This window comes from Delphinapterus leucas, chromosome 13 (assembly GCF_059928025.1).
Source record: "Delphinapterus leucas isolate spDelLeu-1000000601 "Yukka" chromosome 13, BTC_Dleu_Yukka2, whole genome shotgun sequence".
NCBI classification, from domain to species: Eukaryota; Metazoa; Chordata; class Mammalia; order Artiodactyla; family Monodontidae; genus Delphinapterus; species Delphinapterus leucas.
Window position 1 is genome coordinate 49,937,095 of NC_143141.1, and position 21,154 is coordinate 49,958,248.

Genomic DNA, 21,154 nt, shown 5'->3' on the forward strand with positions numbered 1-21,154 from the left:
TAGTTCTGTTTTTTGGAAGAGAGAAAAATCTGGCAAATGAATACAGGTGGTGGCCATGGAAAGATAGAGGATTATGGGCTTTGGATTCCTTTTTTGAGGATGGGAAATAGTGTATATGTTTGTAAGACAAGATCAGTATGGCTATGGAGGAGGAAAGATAAACATAAACATTTATTTAAACTAATAAGACTGGTTTGTGGGTAATTATCATGGAGGAAGTAAATTGGACAATAAATTGGGTAAACCTGAGGGTCTGCACTCTCACTTAGGAGGGAACCTGGATATGCACTTCTTGTAGTGCTGGATGATGGTTGCAGTTAATCGGGTTGTTGGACAAAAGGATTGATCCTGCAAAGGGAAGAGGCTGTCCTTAGGGTGCATGGAGTGAAGGTGACCAATATGAGTTTAGTCAGAGAGCTGTATTAGTATTGAGGGAACTATAATTATGGCCTAACTCCTCATGATTGAAAAGCTAACCTTCTGAGTATCCTATTTGTGGAGTTTATTAGGAAAAGAAGTTGACCAGTTATATATCAGGAAAGGGGTAAGGGAGACTGAGGGAGAGAAAGAAGGAACATTTATTGAGCACCTACTATATTTACTTATATTAATTATTCAATCAACTAAAAGCCCATAGGTAAGTAGATTATCCTTATTTTATATGTGTAATGAGGTTGAGAGACTAACTTGCTCACAGCTGGACAGAGTGCCTGACTACACTATCTGTGTTCTTTCCACTAGAGTTAGGGTATCATCTTGATCCTAAATTATAATTCAGATATGTCTGAGATGCCTGAGCACTTGTGTCATGAATAAGTAGGTGGCAAATTCAGGAGCAGAATGAATGGTTTTCAGGAGGAGATTTTTATTTGAGTAACTGGGTGGTAGAGGGGCTTCTGGGAGACAAGGGTGGAAGAACAGCCTGGTTTTCCAGCTTCCGGGATTCATATTTGAGCCCTGTAGTGAGAGGAGCTGAAGGCGGAAGGTGAAGGATCTGTTTCCATGAGCACCTCTGAGAGGCGCAGGGATATGAGCAGCCCTGCTCTGTAGGAAGCTCGGTGACAGAGCATGTTGTGGGTTAGGTTGGGAACAGGGCATCTTCTCCACTGCTGCTCAGATGTAGCATGTTGCCTATACAGTGGGCATTGCAGGGAAACCAGCATCACTTTGGCATCTTGCATATTCAGAATTGGGAAATAAATGGCACCTATGGCCTGGGTGACATCATTCTCATTGACACTGCCAGTTATAACCTTCAAGTCGCCTTTACAACTGTGGACATCAGGAAGGTGTCTCAGAGAAGAAGATGACAGGATTATTTAGGAGATCAGAAGTCCTTAGTGGGGTAGAATTTGTCAGGAGATATAGCTTCCATATTATGCAAGTGGGGCCATGAACTGATGAAAAATACTAAAAACTTTTATTGTGAAACATTTAAAATATATACAAAAGTAGAGAACATAATATAGTGAACTCCTTTGTACCGTCAGCCAGCTATAACTGTTATCAGCTTGTTTCTTCTGTAACCCCAATGTCAGGATTTGAAATTTTAGTTTACAGTTTAACATAACTTCACTTGTACTCCCAGGCTAGTGAGTCCCAAAGGAACTCAGGATAAAGACAGTGTTATATTTTGTTTATTTATTCGTATCTCAACTACTTCCAAAGAGAATTTGAAGTGACTGATGATTAAGGTAAGAGTAAACACTACACACCTACCAGAACGGCTAAAAAGAAAAAGATTGAAAGTGCCAAGTGTTTATGAGGATGTGAAGCAACCAGAAGATAGATTACTGATGGGAGTGTGAATTTGGTATAGCCACTTTGAAAAACGGTTTGGAAGAACTTACTAAAGCTGAGTATATACATACTCTCTGTCCCAGCAATTCCATTCCTAGGCATATAGTCAACAGTAATGTGTATCAGTGTTCAGTAAAAGACGTACTAGAGGGCTTCCCTGGTGGCACAGTGGTTGAGAGTCCGCCTGCCGATGCAGGGACACGGGTTCGTGCCCCGGTCCGGGAAGATCCCACATGCCGGGGAGCGGCTGGGTCCGTGAGCCATGGCCGCTGAGCCTGCGCGTCCGGAGCCTGTGCTCCGCAATGGGAGAGGCCACAACAGTGAGAGGCCCGCGTACCGCAAAAAAAAAAAAAAAAAAAAAAAGATGTACTAGAGTAGTCTTGTTGTAGTACTCTATTACAGCCCCAAACAGGAAGCTATCCAAAGACCATCTGCCAGCGATAGAACGGGTAAATAAATTGTGTTCTATTTACACAATGGATTACTACACAGCAATGAAGAGGAATGATCTGCAGCTAGAGGCAACAATATTGATAAATTTTACAAGCATAATGTTGAACCAGAGAAACTAGATGTAATAGAGTACAGATTTTCCTCAACTTAGGATGGGGTTACATCCCAATAAGCCCATTGTAAGCTGAAAATGTTGTAAGTCAAAAATGCACTTAATACACCTAGCCTACCAAACATCATTGTTTAGTCTAGCCTACCTTATATGTGCTCAGAACACTTACATTAGCCTACATTGTGCCTTACATTAGGCACAGTCATCTAACACAAAGCTTATTTTATAATAAAGTGTTGAATATCTCGTGTAATTTATTGAAACTATATTGAAAGTGAAAAACAGAATGGTTGTATGGGTATAGAATGGTTGTGAGTATATCAGCTGTTTATCCTCGTGATTTTGTGGCTGAATGGGAGCTGCAGCTTGCTGCCACTGCCCAGCATTGTGAGAGATGATCATACCACATATTGCTAGCCCAGGAAAATATCAAAATTTGAAGTACAGTTTCTCCCGAATGTGTATCCCTTTTGCACTGCTGTAAAGTCGAAAAATTGTTGTCAGACCATCTTAAGTTGGGGACTGTCTGTATTTTCTGGCCCTTTACAGAAACAGTTTGCTGACTCCTATTCTTGTTAATATTACCAGGTATAGTTGAGGGAGTCCTGACTAACCAGGAAGCCTGGGCTCTGGCTCTGTGACTTTGGGCAGATCACTCAGCTCCTCAGGGTTTATGTCCTGAACGAGCAGGTGATGAGCTGTGCTTCTAGGAGTAGCTCCAACTACAAATTCATTTTTTCCTTAAAAAAAAAAAAAGCTAACTTTTTGCCAAGGCTTACAAAATTTGGCTTCTTTCTACCTCTCTTGCTTTATTTCCTTTCCTTGACTTCACTTCAGTCACACTGGCCGTCTTGGCTATTCCAAACATACTCAGCTCTTTTGTACTTCACTGCCTTTACACTTCTTATTTCCTGTTTGGAGTACTCTTCTTCCACCTCTTTGCATGGCTTACTGCTTATCTCTCATTTCTCTGTTCAGAGGTCTCTGTTTCAAAGAGATGACCTCTATCCTCTTTTCTAACATAGTACTCGCATACTCAGTCACTGCTCTTTACTTTACCTTGTTAATTTCTTTCACTTTTTTCCCCACAAAAAGCAATTTCACAGTTTCTTTTATCAGAACTTATTTCCTTTATCTGTGTGCTTGTTTATTATCTGTCTCTCCCACTAGAATGGAAGTTCCACGAAGGCAACTACTTTGTAAGTCTGGTTGCTTGCTATGCCCCTGTGCTTAGTACAGTCCCTGGCACTGTTGAATGATTGGATTAATTATTTAACTATTGCAGAGTCTTAAAGGACATGGTAAAATGGTATATTTTATTTCAAATGCAAATAAGAGCCCTGGAAAAAAAATTAAACTATTATTATAGCTAAGTTGATTTCAATGGCTTGTTGTTTGCAGCTGCTTTTATAATCATTTAAATTCTTCCACAGAGCTGTCAGGTATGTTTATATAATCATCCTTAATTTACATAGAATGTGAAGTCATAAGTATACTGACTTCTTCCAAAGCACTGTGGTTTACTGAATTTCTGGGATTTGTAAGTCAGTGTGGCTTTTGTTTTTGTTTTTTAAATCAAATTTTGGAAAATTTCAGGCATTTTTTTCTCTTCAAATGTATTTTTTGCTGCCCAGTTTTTACTCTCTTCTCCTTCTGGGTCTCCAGTTAATGTATGCTGGACTGTTAGATGTGTACAGTTGATTTTCCTGTAGTCTTTTTTTTTCCTCTCTCAGTTCTTCAGATAGGATGATATACATATATATATGTTTTTGTTTTTTGCTTTATTTTCCTTCTTTCTTTTTTTGGCCATGCTGTGTGGCATGCAGGATCTTAGTTCCCCAACCAGGGATTGAACCCATGCCCCCTGAAGTGGTAGCATGGAGTCTTAACCACTGGACCGCCAGGGAAGTCCCTGGTTGATTTATATTGATGTCTTCAAGTTCATCCACTCTTCTACCATCTCTGATCTTCTTTTAAGCCCATCCATTTCTTTTTTCAGTTCTGGAATTTCCAGTTGGTTCTTTTTTTAAAAAAAGTTTCATTACTCAGATTCTCTGTGTATGCTGTGTGTATACCATAGATATTAAAAATAAAATCTTTGGGGCTTCCCTGGTGGCGCAGTGGTTGAGAGTCAGCCTGCTGATGCAGCGGACACGGGTTTGTGCCCCGGTCCGGGAAGATCCCACATGCCGTGGCGCAACTGGTCCCGTGGGCCATGGCCGTTGAGCCTGCGCGTCCGGAGCCTGTGCTCCACAGCAGGAGAGGCCACAACAGTGAGAGGCCTGCGTACTGCAAACAAACAAACAAAGTAAAATCGTTGAACATATTTTCCTGAAAGTTTTAAAGCATATTTATAGTAGCTACATTAGTTAATCTGTTAAATCCAATGTCTGGGCCATCTTGGGATCAGTTTCTGCTCACTGCTTTCTGACTTGTATACTGGGCATTGTGAATAGTATGTCACAGACTTGAATTCTCTTATCCTCTGAGAATAGTGAGTTTTTTTCTGTTTTTTAAATAATAGATTATTTACTGGCTTATGACCTTGAACTTGTTTAGGTTTGGTTTTATGCTTTGTTGAGAGCATAAGGTATTTCCCAGATCTAACTCCCAGGAGGACTCAGTTCCCAGCCTCTGCCTCCTTCCTGATCAGGGCTTATTTTAGGCTTCCTTAGAGCAGATCTAGAGTAGGCCTTAGTCTCAGATGTGGTCTTTATTCCTAGGGCTCTGCCTTTTGGGTGTCTCAGCTGAATGCCCAGAGTGTTAACAAGCTATCGAAGTATCAGTGTGGTTTCACCACTCTGACTGGGCCAGAACTCCTAGGAGTTCCGTTGCCCCTCAGCACTGTCTTCTACTTAACCTCTGTTCCATTCTTAACCCTTTAGCAGTTCTCTGGTAAGCTTCATCTTGCCTTGTACATGTGTAGCCCAGACCTCAGGCAAGGATTCTTGGAGAACTTCCACAGTGGGGCCTCCCCTCCACACAGTTCTCTTTTCTCTTGGGGTTTGCCCCACCGATTTCAACTGCTTAAACTCTGATATTTTCCTCCTTAGCTCAGCGGACTGCTTCACTCTGCTTGGACCATTTCCTCTGCTTGGAGTATTCTTTCTTCAACCTTATCCTTACTGTGCTTGGACTTCAGCTCATTGCACCATAATCCAGAAATGTCCCCAGGCAGAAAGCTGGGGTGATCATGGGGCTCACCTCATGTGTTTCCCTTTCCTTAGGAATCAGTCTTTTACCCATGGTTTAATGCTAGAAAAAGTTGCTTTATGTATATTTCCCACTCTTATGATGGCTAGTTTAGTACCAGTTATTTTGTCATATCCAGAAGTATAGTTCTGAAGGCTGTTCTGTTTGGAGAGGAATGAATTCTTAAAAAGAAAATCATATTTTATTTTAGACATTTATTTTTCATTCCCTGAGTCAGTGCTTATTTATTGCCTGTCTTCTGTTTGCGATTGGCACTGGGCACGTAAGGGGAACGGAACACAGTTTCTCTCCTCAAGCGTACTTTACTAATGATAAGGAGGCAAACGAATAGTAAGTTCGAGTCTGGGTTTTTTTGGTTTTTTTTTAAATAACTTTCATTGAAGTATAATATACTTGGTCACAGTATGGTTCCCACTCCGTCTCCAATTTGGTAACTTATTATATAAGGACAAAGAAGTTAACCCAACTCTTCCAAAGGAGAGGCTTTGGTAGTAGGTTGTAAACTGTAAATACACTTTTCTAAACCACTATTTCTTTTTTTTTTTAAAGGTTTATTTATTTATTTAATATTTTATTTTTGGCTGTGTTGGGTCTTTGTTGCTGTGCGCAGGCTTTCTCTAGTTGTGGTGAGCGGGGGCCACTCTTCGTTGTGGTGTGTGGGCTTCTCATTGCAGTGGCTTCTCCTATTAAGGAGCACGGGCTATAGGTGCGCGGGCTTCAGTAGTTGTGGCACACGGGCTCAGTAGTTGTGGCTCTAGAGCGCAGGCTCAGTAGTTGTGGCGCATGGGCTTAGTTGCTCCGCAGCATGTGGGATCTTCCCGGACCAGGGCTTGGACCTGTGTCCCCTGCATTTGCAGGTGGATTCTTAACCACTGTGCCACCAGGGAAGTCCCTAAACCACTATTTCTTAACGATTAACCATTACTTAACCATTTGCCTTATTTTGAAATAATTAGCAAGAGCTGTAAAAATGCCATTTTGCCATTGAGAAATTTTTTTCACTAGAGATGCAGACATCAGATATCTTAATGTATTTATGATATTAAAATTTTTCTCTCTGACTTCTATAGCGTATTTAATACTCAAAACAAATTTTTTCGACTTTCATTTTTAGAAGGTCTCCCTAATTCATGGAAACAAACTTATCTAAACTCTGTTTCATTAATCACCACTGACAACCTGATAATCTTCAACTCAGGCTTTTGGCTATGGAGTGATTTTTGCCAGCAGTCACTGATAATGATGTATGAATTGGATGTGAAACAGATTCTACTAAATTTTCATTGGTTGATATAAGAACATCATTTTAACAATGATTGTTGTTTATTATGGTAAAAATATCTAAGATGCAGACTTGCAGTATTGTGCTTTCAGTTTGCTTGTCATTTACTATTGTCATTTGTGATCAGATGGTAATAGCCAACCTTTCAATTCTTTTGAGACTGTTTCTCCAGACTGCTGCTGTTTCTTCTGACCCATTCATCCCATCCCCCTCCCAACTGCATTTTTAACAAAATAGAAACACATATTATCTCCATTATCAAAGAGAATATGTTTGCCTCCTGCTTCCATTTCCTCTGTATCTTTTAAGATACAATTGAAAATAATTTTATATGTGTACCAAAAGGATGTATATATTAATGGGTTTGGGCTAAGACAATTGTGATAAATGTTTTGGAATTGCATAAGGAGTACATATATGTTTTGATTTGTTGATAGGAATGATCACAGTATTGTGAGTTCGAAGCTGAATAAGTGATGGTAACATCACCGAAGTGCCCAGTCCTATAAACATGGCTTTTTACTGACAATAATTTTTTTGACTGTTGTATTGCAGCTGTTGAAAATGGACAGATAGATGTGTTAAGGCTGCTACTTCGATATGGAGCAAATGTTAATGGATCCCATTCTATGTGTGGATGGAACACCTTGCACCAGGCTACTTTTCAGGTAAACTCTGAATTTATTATTTCATTTCCATATAAATTGTGTGTTTTACCCTTTTAAAATGACAGTTCAATACAGTTTTTGCTTCCTACTTGCCTGTGATTTATGATGGTTAGTGCAGTACAGAAAAGGCAGTCTAAATGCTAACGGTCATTCTGAATAAGCCAACTGCTCTAGTAGTTCTAGTAGCTTTGGGCTGCAGGGATTATCTAAGTTTTTCAAATGTTGATAGCATAGTTAAGAGACCATCAGAATATTTGGGATATAAATTGATAGCAATGGCTTATTTTATTTATAGCACTGTGTTTAGAAACTGTGATGACATCTTAGTGCTTGTACTTGCAAACTAATTTTGCAGGATTTTATAAGGATTATAATTCCTAGAGATTCCCAGTGTTCTATCTGTTTATGTTTAATGTTCTAGCTAAAGGTACAGAATAATCTGATTGTTTAACACTTTCTTCCCATCCACCAATACACTTTTTTCCTTTAGTGAGGATAAAAAATATACACACACACAACAATAAAAAAGATATCTTCTATTTTCTTTGTTTTATTTAAAATATGAATCTGTGCCTTAGGAAAATGCTGAGATCATAAAATTGCTTCTTAAAAAAGGAGCAAACAAGGAATGCCAGGATGACTTTGGAATCACACCTTTATTTGTGGCTGCTCAATATGGCAAGCTAGAAAGCTTGAGCATACTTATATCATCAGGTAAGACTAATTCATTGGGTAAGACTAATCCATTAGCCTTTACACTGTTAAGATCATGAGTTTTAACTTTGTATCTTCTTAGGAAGAGTAATTCTTGACCAGATATAAATCAGGTTCTGGAATATATGGTCTTTTATGTTAGTGGTAAATAAGAGTACATACAAGTTCATTTATAAGCCTGGTTACTAAGTCTCTATTACTAACATAATACATTGCGCAACTATTAATTTATCTGAGTAGGACCATAATAACCTATCATTAAAGCAGGTTTATTGGCAAGTTAAATGATGGTGCTGTCCTTTATTCTAGGGACCTGAGCAATTCCAACTTTCTAGGGTACAAGAAAAAAAAAGACTAGTATAGGCTTAATTAATTTTTTAGATAGTTATTTTGTATATTAACCCTTTGAGTTGTATGTTTTGATCAATTGTGTGATATTTAAATGGATTTATTTCAAAGCATGTTTATACTTTATTATGTTAATAAATAGCAACAGAAGCCTGTTAAAGGATTCTCAGTGACAACGATTACACATTCAGCATTGTCAGAGAGGATGGTGTTGAGGTGGCATTCTTACTCTGTGTGACATTTCTGTGACCAGAAACTTTTGTTATGTAAGAGCTTTTCAGTTCTTCCAGACACTGCGTGTGCACTCACACTGCTAACCTGACGAAGCATGGATAGTCAGGAGCAGATGGGAAATACACCAGATTTGCCACCACGCAATTTTTTTTAATACTTAGACTTTTCACGTATCTTCTGTAATACCTAAACTTTTAATAAATTACCAAAACAAAGTTTAAAGTTGAGAGAATCCCCCAAATCATTTGTGCAAGCTTTTTTTTTTTTTGTATTAAGAATCCCAGGCTTGGGGACTCTCCTGGTGGTCCAGTGGTTAGGAATCTGCCTTCTAATGCAGGGGACATGGGTTCGATCCCTGGTCGAGGAGCTAGGATCCCACGTGCCACAGGGCATCTGGGCCCGTGTGCCACAACTGCTGAGCCCGTGCACTCTAGAGCCCGTGCACCACAACTAGAGAGGCTGCATGCTGCAACTACTGAGCCTGTGTGCTCTGGAGCCCACATGCCACAACTAGAGAAGAACGTGCATGCTGCAACTAAGACCTGACACAGCCAAATAAATAAATAAATAAATTAATTAAAAAAAAAAAAAAGAATCCCAGGCTCTGAGCATTTAAGTGCCTTGCCAAAGATCTAGAAAGTATTCCCTGGCAGAATCAGGACTTGGATCCAGGACTTGTGATTTCTCATCTTCCTTCTTCTATGTTGTACCTTCCCAAGGACTGTCGTGATGTATTCTGTGACTTCCAGTCCGTAAGTTCCAGTTATTAGTGTGTAGCTAATATTTAGAATGAAATAGGTTAAACTGCAGCTAATGACTCCTCATGCTGAGCCTGTCTCCTGGAACACTAAGCACCTGTTTTGTTTTCCTTTGTTCTTTTTTTCTTCTCCTCTGAATAGTTACGAATGGCAAGTTGAAAAGGTATGTAGGTATGTTTATAATGTAACTATACATGTTTCTAACTCTTTAAAGTGACTTTCCATTCAGTGAATTATCTCTCATTTTCCCAACTTTTCTACCTGTAATCTTACAAGGTCTAGTTCCTTATTCTTCCTTATACATTGAAATTGTCAATCAAAACAAAACATTGCTTAAAAGAGAAAGTTAAGTAGGTTTCTTTTTTGACTTAGTATTTTCTCAGTTATAGTGTTCATTTCTTTCTGAGGCTGGCAGTAGGTGAAGCCACCTTGTACAAGTCAGGAATATTCTGTGTATCTAGACATGTTGAATATCCAGTTGGAATTTCTGACAGTTCCATAAACTCTAAGTTACCATTTGTGTTTTGCATTGTTTTTACCAATTTCAGGGCTTTGGTTTATTCAAGGTATATTTATGGAACATCCGTTTAAATAAAAAAGTAGTCTTTTCCCCCTTGATGATGATGATTTTTCACTGAGCTGTATTCCAGAAATTTTAAAATTCTCATGGTCATGTATTAACACCATACTTAGCATACTTAACACATTATTTGTCAATGAGAAAAGTTTGAGGAAGTCTGCTATTTTTGAAACCTTCACAAAAATTGAGGTCACTAAACTTTTTCACATCTTTGTACACTTGGGTCTAAATAATTGATTAGATTTATGCTTAAAAAGATCAGCTTAGAAACCCATTTAAATAGACCTTTTTCCTTTTAATGTGGGCTCTGTTTATCATGCACTGGTCATGAAGAAAAGCGATATAATGAAGAGTATAGTCAACATTAGTTTAAAGGCATAGCCCCCATGTATATCATATCTACTGGAATTTTTTTTTCACAAATCTTAGCCTGAATCAATTAGTGGCATCTGTAAAGTCTCATAATTTAGATTTTTTTCTTATCCTTTCAGTAATGATCAAAAATGTTATCCATATTTGATGGTTTGCATTTTTCCTTTTTTAAATGATTGCTTACTGGACCCTCAGAGTGCTTGTTGGAATGAAATGAATCCTTCATTGAATAAGTTTCTTATTTTAGCTTAAAAATGAATTCTAAAATATTAATCACTTGTTTTCGTGCTGACATAAAAGTAAAAACAATGTAAATGATTACCAATAAGTTATGAAAATTAATATGTTTTAACAACAGTATCCACTAAGGAAGAAAAGCTATTGTACTGTGAAACCCTATTTAAGGCAACTGCTTTGAAATTTTTGTTATTTATTATTATTATTTTTTGCATTAAGGAGGGTTATATGTTAAATGTTTATTTTAGGTGCAAATGTCAATTGTCAAGCCTTGGACAAAGCTACTCCCTTGTTCATTGCTGCTCAAGAGGGCCACACAGAATGTGTGGAGCTTTTGCTTTCCAGTGGGGCAGATCCTGATCTTTACTGTAATGAGGACAATTGGCAGTTACCTATTCATGCAGCTGCACAAATGGGCCATACAAAGTAAGTGTTAAAAATGGAAAATAAAAATGGTCTCATAATTCAAAGGTAATAGAAATAGATCTTCTGGGCCAGACCCTTTACCTCCAGGCATAACCCTTGGTATTCCCTTCCCTACTGATCTGCTGGGTGACTAGATCCACCCCCCACATTTGTCCCCCTTGCAATCCCAGCAGCTCGTAGTCTTGCTCTTTCCTAGTGTGAGGCAGAGTGGCCCCAGGGGCTTTCTCAGGGTAAGTCTTCTCTCTGACTTCTTAAGCTGTGGCTGTACTCTCCCACTCCTTTCCAGTTTTGTCCCAGGCATCTTTAGGTATTGATCTGATGGCTTTATTCAACTTATTTTTGTTACCTCCTTGGCCCCAGGAATGTTTTGAGTTTGTGATCTCTTTTGTGTGGACTGGGTAGTCCTCCACATCTTGAACCCTTTGACTGGACTTCTCTTTGTCTTATTTCAAATTCAACTTGGTACTTTCCCCTGCTTCTATTACTCTTCTTCCTTAGCCAGAAATTCCAATGAAATTTTTGGTATTGTCTGAAGAGAGAGAGACTTAACGAAAGTTGGAACTCCCTGAAATTGGGGGTTCCAGGAATCTCAGAAATTATTAAACCTGGTTATACCTGTGAGAATATGGCAGCCTGTCTTAACATAGATTGGTACAGTTTTTTTAAATATATATTTAAAGTTTTTAGAGTTATACTACTACAATAATAATTTTATAGCTCTTGTTAGTATTATTTAATTTAAAAAGTAATAGTGAAATGGTCTTGTCTTTAGTATGTATACATAGTAGGAAAACAGATGCTGTAATTGGGTTATTATGCCACTAGGTGGCATGGTATTTTACTATTTCCTTAAAGATATTTGTAATCATGTTTGTGCCCTGTTGAAGAGTATAATTTTTCCAACTCATTTAAAAAAATTTAGCACATTTATTACATATAAGAGACACTAAACAGATTCTTTATTTTAACAAAGTACTTAGGTTTAAAAATTTGATGTTTTTCTTAACTGTTGATTGTTTATTTAATCATAAATCTTAGGTACAATTATACTCTGAGCTTTAAATTGATACCGAAACCCTCTTGAGAATTTGTCCTCATTTGTTCTCAATTTTGAGAATTCTGTTTGTCACTGATGATTTCCTTCATGGTGAAATATAAGTTCTCCTTAAATATTATCTTAGTCCTACCTTACCTAAGGAAAAGTAGCAAAGAGAAAGAATGTCATCAATTCTTAATTTATTCTTAATTTTTAAATAAATCTGCCTTAATATTTAAAGAGCTCATCTTCTTTTCTGAGAATACAATATTTTAGCAGAATTTCTGACTTCTTCCTGTTGACAATACTATTCATTTCATGTCACTCACTGTCTTAAAAAATTCTTACTGATTAGAAAAATAAAACTTTGGTTGCTACTCTATGAAGGAAAATAACTTGTTTTCTTGATAACGAGTTTATATTTAGTATAATGAAGTTTTAAAAAATTTATTAGATCCTAAAATATCTAATATAAAATTTGAATTTTGGGGAGGAAGGTGGTTGTTGGTGGGAAGGTAAATAATTCGTGAAAAATAAAGGACTGTGTGTTATCTGTTTACTTTTATGGGAATGTTCTTTAGCTCTGCTTCAGATACATTTAAGGATCTTTCTATTAAGCATCAATAATGAGTGTAACATTTCAGAGTATGTAGCTTGTAATAATTTACTGTAGATAGAAAGTACACTGAAGACAGAAAGACTTTTTAAAATCAATCAGTGGGTGACTCAAAATATGTGCTGTAGAAATGTCTGCACTTATGTACATATAAAAGCATTATATACCCCTGAATTTGTGTATTTGCAGAATCTTGGACTTGTTAATACCACTTACTAACCGGGTCTGTGACACTGGGCCAAACAAAGTGAGTCCTGTGTACTCAGCAGTGTTTGGAGGGCATGAAGAGTGCCTAGAAATGTTGCTCCAGTCTGGCTACCGCCCAGATGCCCAGATGTGCCTCGTCTTCGGATTCAGTTCTCCCATGTGTATGGCTTTCCAAAAGGAGTATGTATATTTGCTGTATTTTTATTCTTTTTTGGTATATGGAGATGTATTTCCAAATGACTTTCTTTTGTGAAGCAATATGTCTTACAGCTAAATTTTTAACTTAAAAACAAAAGCCTTCTGTGATGCACCTTGTTCAGTCAAACTATAATAAAAATTAGGTGATAATGTCAGATTTTTTTCCTTCTCTCTTTGGCTCTGGATTATATTTTTGGTGTAGCAATTTTAGAGCATACTTTCAATATATTAAAGTAAATGCAGGAATTCTCTGATATCCTTGGTCTTCAAAACAATTTAAGAATTAAAACAAACTTTAAGTTGCACAATGAATAAGGGCTGAAGATTTAATGTATAATGTGGTGACTGTAGTTATAATGTGGTGACTGTATTATATAATTGAAATTTGCTAAGAGTACAACTTAAATGCTCTTAAAAAAAGAGGTAAATATTTGAGGTGATGAATGTTTTCACAATGTATATGTATGTCAAATCACCACATTATATACTTTAACTATCTTACAATGTTATTTGTCAGTTATACCTCAATAAAGCTGGGAGGCAAAAAGATAAAAAAGAGTTAAAAATATCTTTGTCAAGTATGATATTGACCGTGTGTCAGGCTATTTATCATTTGACATTTATATTTACAAGACTTGTTATGAACCTAAAATAAAACTTTAGTTTTCTAGATATTCCTGCATTTTTAATGTATTTGGTATGTAGCGTTTATTTCTGTAGGTCACACTCAGTTTAAAATTTTTTTTTTTTTTTTGCGGTACGCGGGCCTCTCATTGTTGTGGCCTCTCCCGTTGCGGAGCACAGGCTCTGGACGCGCAGGCTCAGCGGCCATGGCTCACGGGCCTAGCCGCTCCGTGGCATGTGGGATCCTCCCGGACCAGGGCACGAATCCGTGTCCCCTGCATCAGCAGGCGGACTCTCAACCACTGTGCCACCAGGGAAGCCCTAAAATTTTTTTAAATATTTCTTTTGCTTATCTGCCATGATGCTGTGAGTAGAATAAATGAAGAATTACTGATAGATTATTGATTAGATTCTGGCCAAGACTTGTCTATAAGACTCCTAAGGTTTTTAAATAGACGGTAAGAATAAGGCTATGTGTAAGAAAAGCCATATTGAGTAAAATCTGTCCATGCAATAATGGACAAAGTTGTGCAGGTAGTTGCTGTTATTTTTTAATGACGCAAAAGAGTTTGCAAGCTTACCTCAAATTTCATTGGCTTTCCTGAATTCACCATTATGGATTGCTAGCTATGACTTAATTTAAACAGTTATCAAAAACTTATTTGCTAAGCTTTTCAGTCTCTACCGTCTTGTAATATTTGCTATGTAAAATAGTAGTTCATTTCATTTGTTCTGAATTTAAGCTTCTATGTATACACTGTACTCTGAATATTTGGGGTTTTGGTTAATCTGAGTATCTGGGGTTTTGGTTAATCTGAATATCTGGGATCCACTCTATGCATAACTTTTATGATTTCATGGTATACCTCCTTAGGTTTTGTCTTTATAAACAGAGGAGCCCTAATTATTTTAGTTTACCTCACTAGGGCTGTACTGATGGCTTTAGTTGATTCATTTACCTTTCTCTGTACATATCTATCTCCACTGTATTTTATTATTAGATCAGAATTGAATATTTTTTTTAATAAATTTATTTTATTTATTTTTGGTTGCCTTGGGTCTCCGTTGCAGTGCGCGGGCTTTCTCTAGCTGTGGCGAGCGGGGGCTGCTCTTCGTTGAGGTGTGCAGGCTTCTCATTGCAATGGCTTCTCTTGTTATGGAGCACAGGCTTTAGGCGCGCAAGCTTCAGTGGTTGTGGCGCGGGCTTCAGTGGTTTTGGAACGTGGGCTCAGTAGTTGTGGCTCGCAGGCTCTAGAGTGCAGGCTCAGTAGTTGTGGCGCACGGGCTTAGTTGCTCCACAGCATGTGGGATCGTCCCCGACCAGGGATCGAACCCGTGTCCCCTGCATTGCCAGGCGGATTCTTAACCACTGCGCCACCAGGGAAGCCCCTGAACATTTTTTTATTTGATCAGAATGTAATGGTTTTGTATAGTTTTGTATAGTTGTATGTCTATGTGTCCAATATAACAATGATCTGTTTTAGTGTTCATCTTACTTTTGGAGGAATATTTTTGGTCCTGGTCACAGCAGCTAAGCTCATGCCTCATCATCTTATAATTGTAGTTTAAATTAAACATATTAAACCATAGCAGTACCCCTGTTAACCCCGAAACACCTTAAAATTAATGTTTTTCTGGCCTGAGAAATCAGGTAAATAGAACCCTGTGGAACAGAGCGTATGAGGGGAATCCTGGAGAAGAGAGAGCTGGAGAAGGGGTTCTCTTAATTTTGTGTACAAACCTGCATATGTCCAGAGCCCATCCAAGCTTTGAATGCACAGGACAGACGTTGAAAAGAAGATTTGAACTATCACCCAAGTCTCAGGCCCCTGAATGGTACATTTCATGGGGCCAGACGCAAAGCAGCATAGCAAAGGCTTGAGAACTGAACCAGCAGTCTGTAGAGGTGAAAAAGAAATTGTAGTCTAAACCTAACTAGGTTATATGCCTGCTAAAATAAACAAACACAATCAGTATTATATTCAAAAGATTATAAAAGGACCCAGGCCTAGAGTTTACACACAGCATTACTGTTCATAATGTCCAGGATACAGTCTAAAATGACTTGACATATGAAGAACCAGAAAATATGACCAGTTTTAGAGGGAAAAGACAGTTAACAGGTGTCAACCCTGAGATGATCTAGATGTTGGAAATATTAAATAATTGAAAACAGCTATTATAATGGTGCTTAATGAAGTAAAAACACTTGAAATAAATGGAAAGGTAGATATTTTCAGCTGAGAAATAAAAACTAGAGCCAAATGGACTTTTTAAAACTGAGAAATATAAAATCTGAAATGAAAAATTAACTATATGAGCTCCATAGCAGAATGGAATTGACAGGAAAGAGTCAACTTGAAGATAGACCAATATAAATTATCCAGACGAAGAACAGAGGAGACGACGACTTGGGGGACAAAAAGGAACAGAGCCTCAGGGACCTGAGAGACAGTATGACTGGGGTTGACATTCATGTCACTAGGGTCCAGAAGGGAAGAGAAAGAGGTTGTGAACTGATAATGGACGAAAACTTCCCAACATTGGATGAAGATGTAAGTTTTATAGATTTAAGAAGCTCAGCAAACCAAAATAGGATAAACCCAAAGAAAAGCATGCTCACCAATAATCAAACTGCTGAAAACTAAAAGTAAAGAAGCAACAGTGTGGCGTATGGTGTTCTTTGGTCACAGACATGAGCTAACAAACTTTGTTTTTTGCTACTCTTGGCAATTTTGCTCTGTAAAATGGCCCTGTAGAGCATAACTAAAATCTGTTTTGGTGGCTTTAAAAGGGCTTGTCAGATATTTTCTTTCATGTGGGAGCTTGTAATAGGACCAAATGTATTTTTAATTAGTAAGGTAGGTTTTCAGCAAGAAAAGTCACTGGAAAATACTATTTGTTAGTCTAAAGGAAAAAAGTCAAAATGTCAGAATATCTGTTTTATGAGGGTACATTCTCCTAGTCTTTCCAGTTGACTTTTTGTTTGCCTGGGCCCATGGCAGTAGACTTAATTTTGATATATCTTTGCTTTTATTACCTACTCTGCGGGGAATTTAATTGACAGGGAAACATTTCCCAAAGGAATAAATGTAAGCAATGATAGCATCATAATCACATATGCTCACATTTAATGTGTATGAATATATAGTACATTGCACAATTTTTGGCACACAGAAAAATATCAAGGTTAATTCTCTTCATTTCTGGAGAAGAAATTCATTTTGCCATCCTCCATTTATCTAAAAAAGAGCATCAATTAAATTTTTAGTCTCTATATTATTAAGCTAACGTCTGGCTCTTAGTTTGCATGTCATCACTGTACATGTAATGTGAAAATCATTTAATTATTTTGGGACTCGGTGTAAAGCTGATCAAGCAAGAAAACTGTCATTCTCCCAGTAGGTTTTGTTTTAGTATATCAGAGGGTAATATAGCCAGTGTCTGTGGAAAAATATCGAAGTTGAAAAATTCATTAATTTTTAATTTCTTTCATTAAGTATGCATCTGAAAATTTGGATTCTCTATGGTTGCATACCTAAAATTAATTAAATTAATTGCAATTACTATTTTCAAAAAAAGGACCGTGGACTAAAATTTTCATTTAAAAGTAACTTTTTTGTGCTGTTTTTCCTTAACAAACGATGTTTGAATTTCCTATATTAAATTTACCAATTACGAATAAGAATTTGCGTTTTAGTCACAGTAATAATACCAGGGAACTTGGAAGACTCCATTTTCCAAAATTGATTATTGGATATTCAAATTTTCAGAGTTGGTGATAGACAATGAGATAAGTTTAGTGGTATAAGTTTTGAAATTTCATTTTTTAGCAATGGTGTGTTGTTACAATAATGTTAGTTTGGCGTAAGATTGTTGTAGAAAGATTTAATCAGCACTTAACTGACTCCAGGTATTAATGAGTCAAAAACTTTTGTTTTCTTAATTTGTATGTTTTCTGGTATTTCTCAGAGATCTAGAAATTTAATACTTGTGACCCTCCTTGCACTGTTGGCCTGTTATGTTCTAGTAAACATATCTGCTTTTACAAATAGTATAATTAATATCAAAAGGTGATGAAAATAATAAATATAAATAATGGCTCTGGGTTTTAAGTTTTCCCTTCTTTATTATTTTATTCAGCTGATTTAACTTTTTAGCTCAGGATTAGCATTCTGAAACATTTTTACTGGGTATCCGTTGGAGAGGATAAGCTTCCATTTGAAGCAGTGACCCTTAGCTCTTCTCACACTCCAAAGCATGATAGAAAGGTGTCTTGTCTCCTCCACCATCATACAAAAGCATTCTTTGTCCTTTGGGGCTAACAAGTTAACAGCTTTAGTGACATGAAGCCAGTCTTTCAAGGGCATAGCTGAGTAATTCAACTCAAATGAGAAAATAGAAGAAAAAGACTCCTTTAACTGGAATGGGTGGAAGAGGAGGGAAGTTGAGAATTTCAGGACAATTTGAATAAATATTAATGCCTTTTCTATATGAATGTAGAAAGAGATCCTGGCTTAACTGACCTGATTTTGTCTGTCTTTCTAATTGATACTAATCATTGTTATCCCATTAGTTTTGTAAAAATAATTGTGTCCATTCTTGTCATCATATCACACATGGATACATCTGACACAACCTAATGTTTTAATTTTATTTTCAGCTGACGGCTGAAAGCCATTCAGTAAAACTTATTATATGGCCTTTTGATGATTCAGCTGTTAGTTGGATATTTTGTTGGGTAATTGAAACTAAAATTCTCAAGATATTTGCCCATTTCTATATGTTTAAAAGAAACCTTGTTAGCATGTTGAATTTCCTTTTAAGGTGTTTTTTTATCTGGGCCTGTTTCTGTGCACATTTTTAAACTTCAAAGAGCAGTATGATGGAAAGTGTACATGCCTCCAGATAAGGTCTAGACATCACATTTTTAGTTTTTAAACTTCTCCTCTTTCTCCGTGTCTTATGATTTTCACTGTTATATAATGTGGAATCTCTTAATGTGTCACAATTTGTTCTTGATATTTATGTTAAATGGGAGGGACTACTCTAGGACTTGATGAGTTTTTCCGATTCTCCATCAGGGCTTGAAAGAGAATTTGTATTAAGTGTTAAGAGAAACACATGCATATGTCCATGTAGTTTACATTTTAACCAAAGTTTTATCTAAGCCTTAGGGTCTGCTCTTCTTGCTCAATGACATATAATAATCAAGGTCATCATAGAGCACCAAAGTTGCTTGAGTTTCTGGAGCTTGTACATGTATCTGAGACCTTCTTAATATCCTTTGCAGAAGCTCAGGGTATGCTGAGAAAGTTTTATGATCCTCCAGTTTATTTTTTTATTATTCACCATACAAATGGTAGTTTTGTTGGAAAAGGGTTTATAGTGTAGCAGTAGGCAGTTTCATAAGCCTTTTAGGAGTATGCTCTTGTCCTTTCTAACACAAGGCAGTGTGATAATTGGAAGAAATTTAGAGTGGGGTCTTCCAAAGTGTGTTTTGTAGAGTACTCATTCTATACATTGTTAATAGATAATACACAGGATTAAAAGGGTTCCTTAGTTAATTAAGTTTGGGAAACACAGGGTTAAGCAATGGTAATTAGATTTCTTTCCTGGAGGGCTTCTAACAATTTTTCTTATGGTGTTGTGTTTTATGAATTCCTAAGGGGGAATGAATCTACAAAAGTTTGAAAAATTAGGAAACATGGGATGAACTTTACAATAAATACACTATTGTTCCTGTGTTTACAGACTTTTGGGGCATTTTATACTCTCTTTATTAGGCTGTTTTCAGATTAACTATTGGATCCATTGCTTTAATTCTAAGGGTACTTCTTCTGAAAGGTATCTGGAGGTTGAAGAAAAACACTTGACCATATAAGTTGAAAATTTAAGTTCATCCTGTATTTGTCCTTTTATGAACTAGTGTATATTATAAAGTGTTTCTCAAATATTTTCATTATGGAGACTTTTTCTCATATATCATTTTTCAGGGACTAGTGTTCCATGGAACATACTTTGGGAAACATAGGTCTGGCCTTAAAATAATTCTCAATTTGACTGTTTAATGAAGTGTTTGGTTTTTATAATGTAGGAGAAATATTTCAGATATTTGCTCTATCTGTCATATTCACTGTTAGATTTTTGATATTATTATCCCAATTCTACCAATTACTAGCTTGACTAAGCTCCAGTTTTTACATCTAGAGTGGAGATGATAATAAAACTTACTTTTTAGGGTGATTGTGAAGATTAAGGCAAATCTTCGGTGTAACACATTTAACATACCATTTATTCTGGTACAGAATACATACTCAATAAAGTTTGTTATTATAGGGAATTATGTGCACATGTTCCTCTCACATTTAGAGATGGATGGTTCGTTTATCTGTGGCCTTGTCCTTAAAATTTTCTTAGCATGAGCCACGTCTCGTTGCTATATTCGAAACTTGAATAAGAAAGCCTCTTGGTTTTGTAGTTTTATTCTAAACAGAAAAAAGGCTCTCTAGCGATCTGTAGCACTTAATCTAACAGGGTGCATTTAGGGCTCCCGTTTACCTTTGTATTCTATAGCAGAAAAACTGCTCTTTAAGAGCTAAAGTATCTATGGTTAGGCCATTGATGGTTTCAAATTGCTTGAGGGAAGAGTTTAGCCAGTCCCTGAATTGTACATGTAAACACAGATGCCTTGAAAATTAACAGTCTTCTTGAGAATTATGTATCACATTTGTAATGAGGCAATGTCTTGAGCTTTTCCCACTGTTTACCTACATGTTTACTGGAATATGTTCAACAGTCCATATCATGTGTTGATTGTTCTGTAGTGGAATCAGCAAGTAATAACTGTAGTAATAACGAGAATCTAGTTTAATGAGGTCGAAGTAGTTGAAATAAACCAATTATATTGGTTATAACTGTTTAGAACCATCAGTCAGAAGTATCAATATATCCTTTAGCATTTCTTGTAGTGCAGGACTGTTGGCAACAAATTCTTTCAGCTTTCCTGTATCTGAAAGGAGCCAGAAGAAAAAGTACAGGGCTCTTTTCAAGAACACTGATATGAATGATGGGAGTTTCCTGGAACAAATAGCAATATATGGTAGACAGACAACGAATTTACTAATTTTTATAAAGAAATTTAAGAATTATAGATTTTTCTTTTCTAATTGCTATGCATATTATTAATAATAAAGAGAATTACTGTTTAATCTTTTAACTGAAGAAAAGAGCACAAATTGGAGAACAAATGAAATAGATTTACAAAAATTTACAT

The 21,154-nt window shown here is 36.7% G+C and overlaps 1 protein-coding gene across 3 annotated transcripts in view; it reads left to right on the forward strand.

Moving 5' to 3' along the window:
- The window catches only part of ASB3 (ankyrin repeat and SOCS box containing 3), a 94,145-nt gene that overhangs the window by 48,813 nt on the left and 24,178 nt on the right, over window positions 1-21,154 (forward strand). For all 3 annotated transcript variants that reach the window (XM_022597301.2, XM_089923187.1, XM_089923186.1), the window contains 4 exons: window positions 7,416-7,528; window positions 8,107-8,242; window positions 11,020-11,197; window positions 13,039-13,236. In XM_022597301.2, coding sequence (XP_022453009.1) covers window positions 7,416-7,528; window positions 8,107-8,242; window positions 11,020-11,197; window positions 13,039-13,236 — 625 coding nt within the window. The remainder of the gene's footprint in view (window positions 1-7,415; window positions 7,529-8,106; window positions 8,243-11,019; window positions 11,198-13,038; window positions 13,237-21,154) is intronic.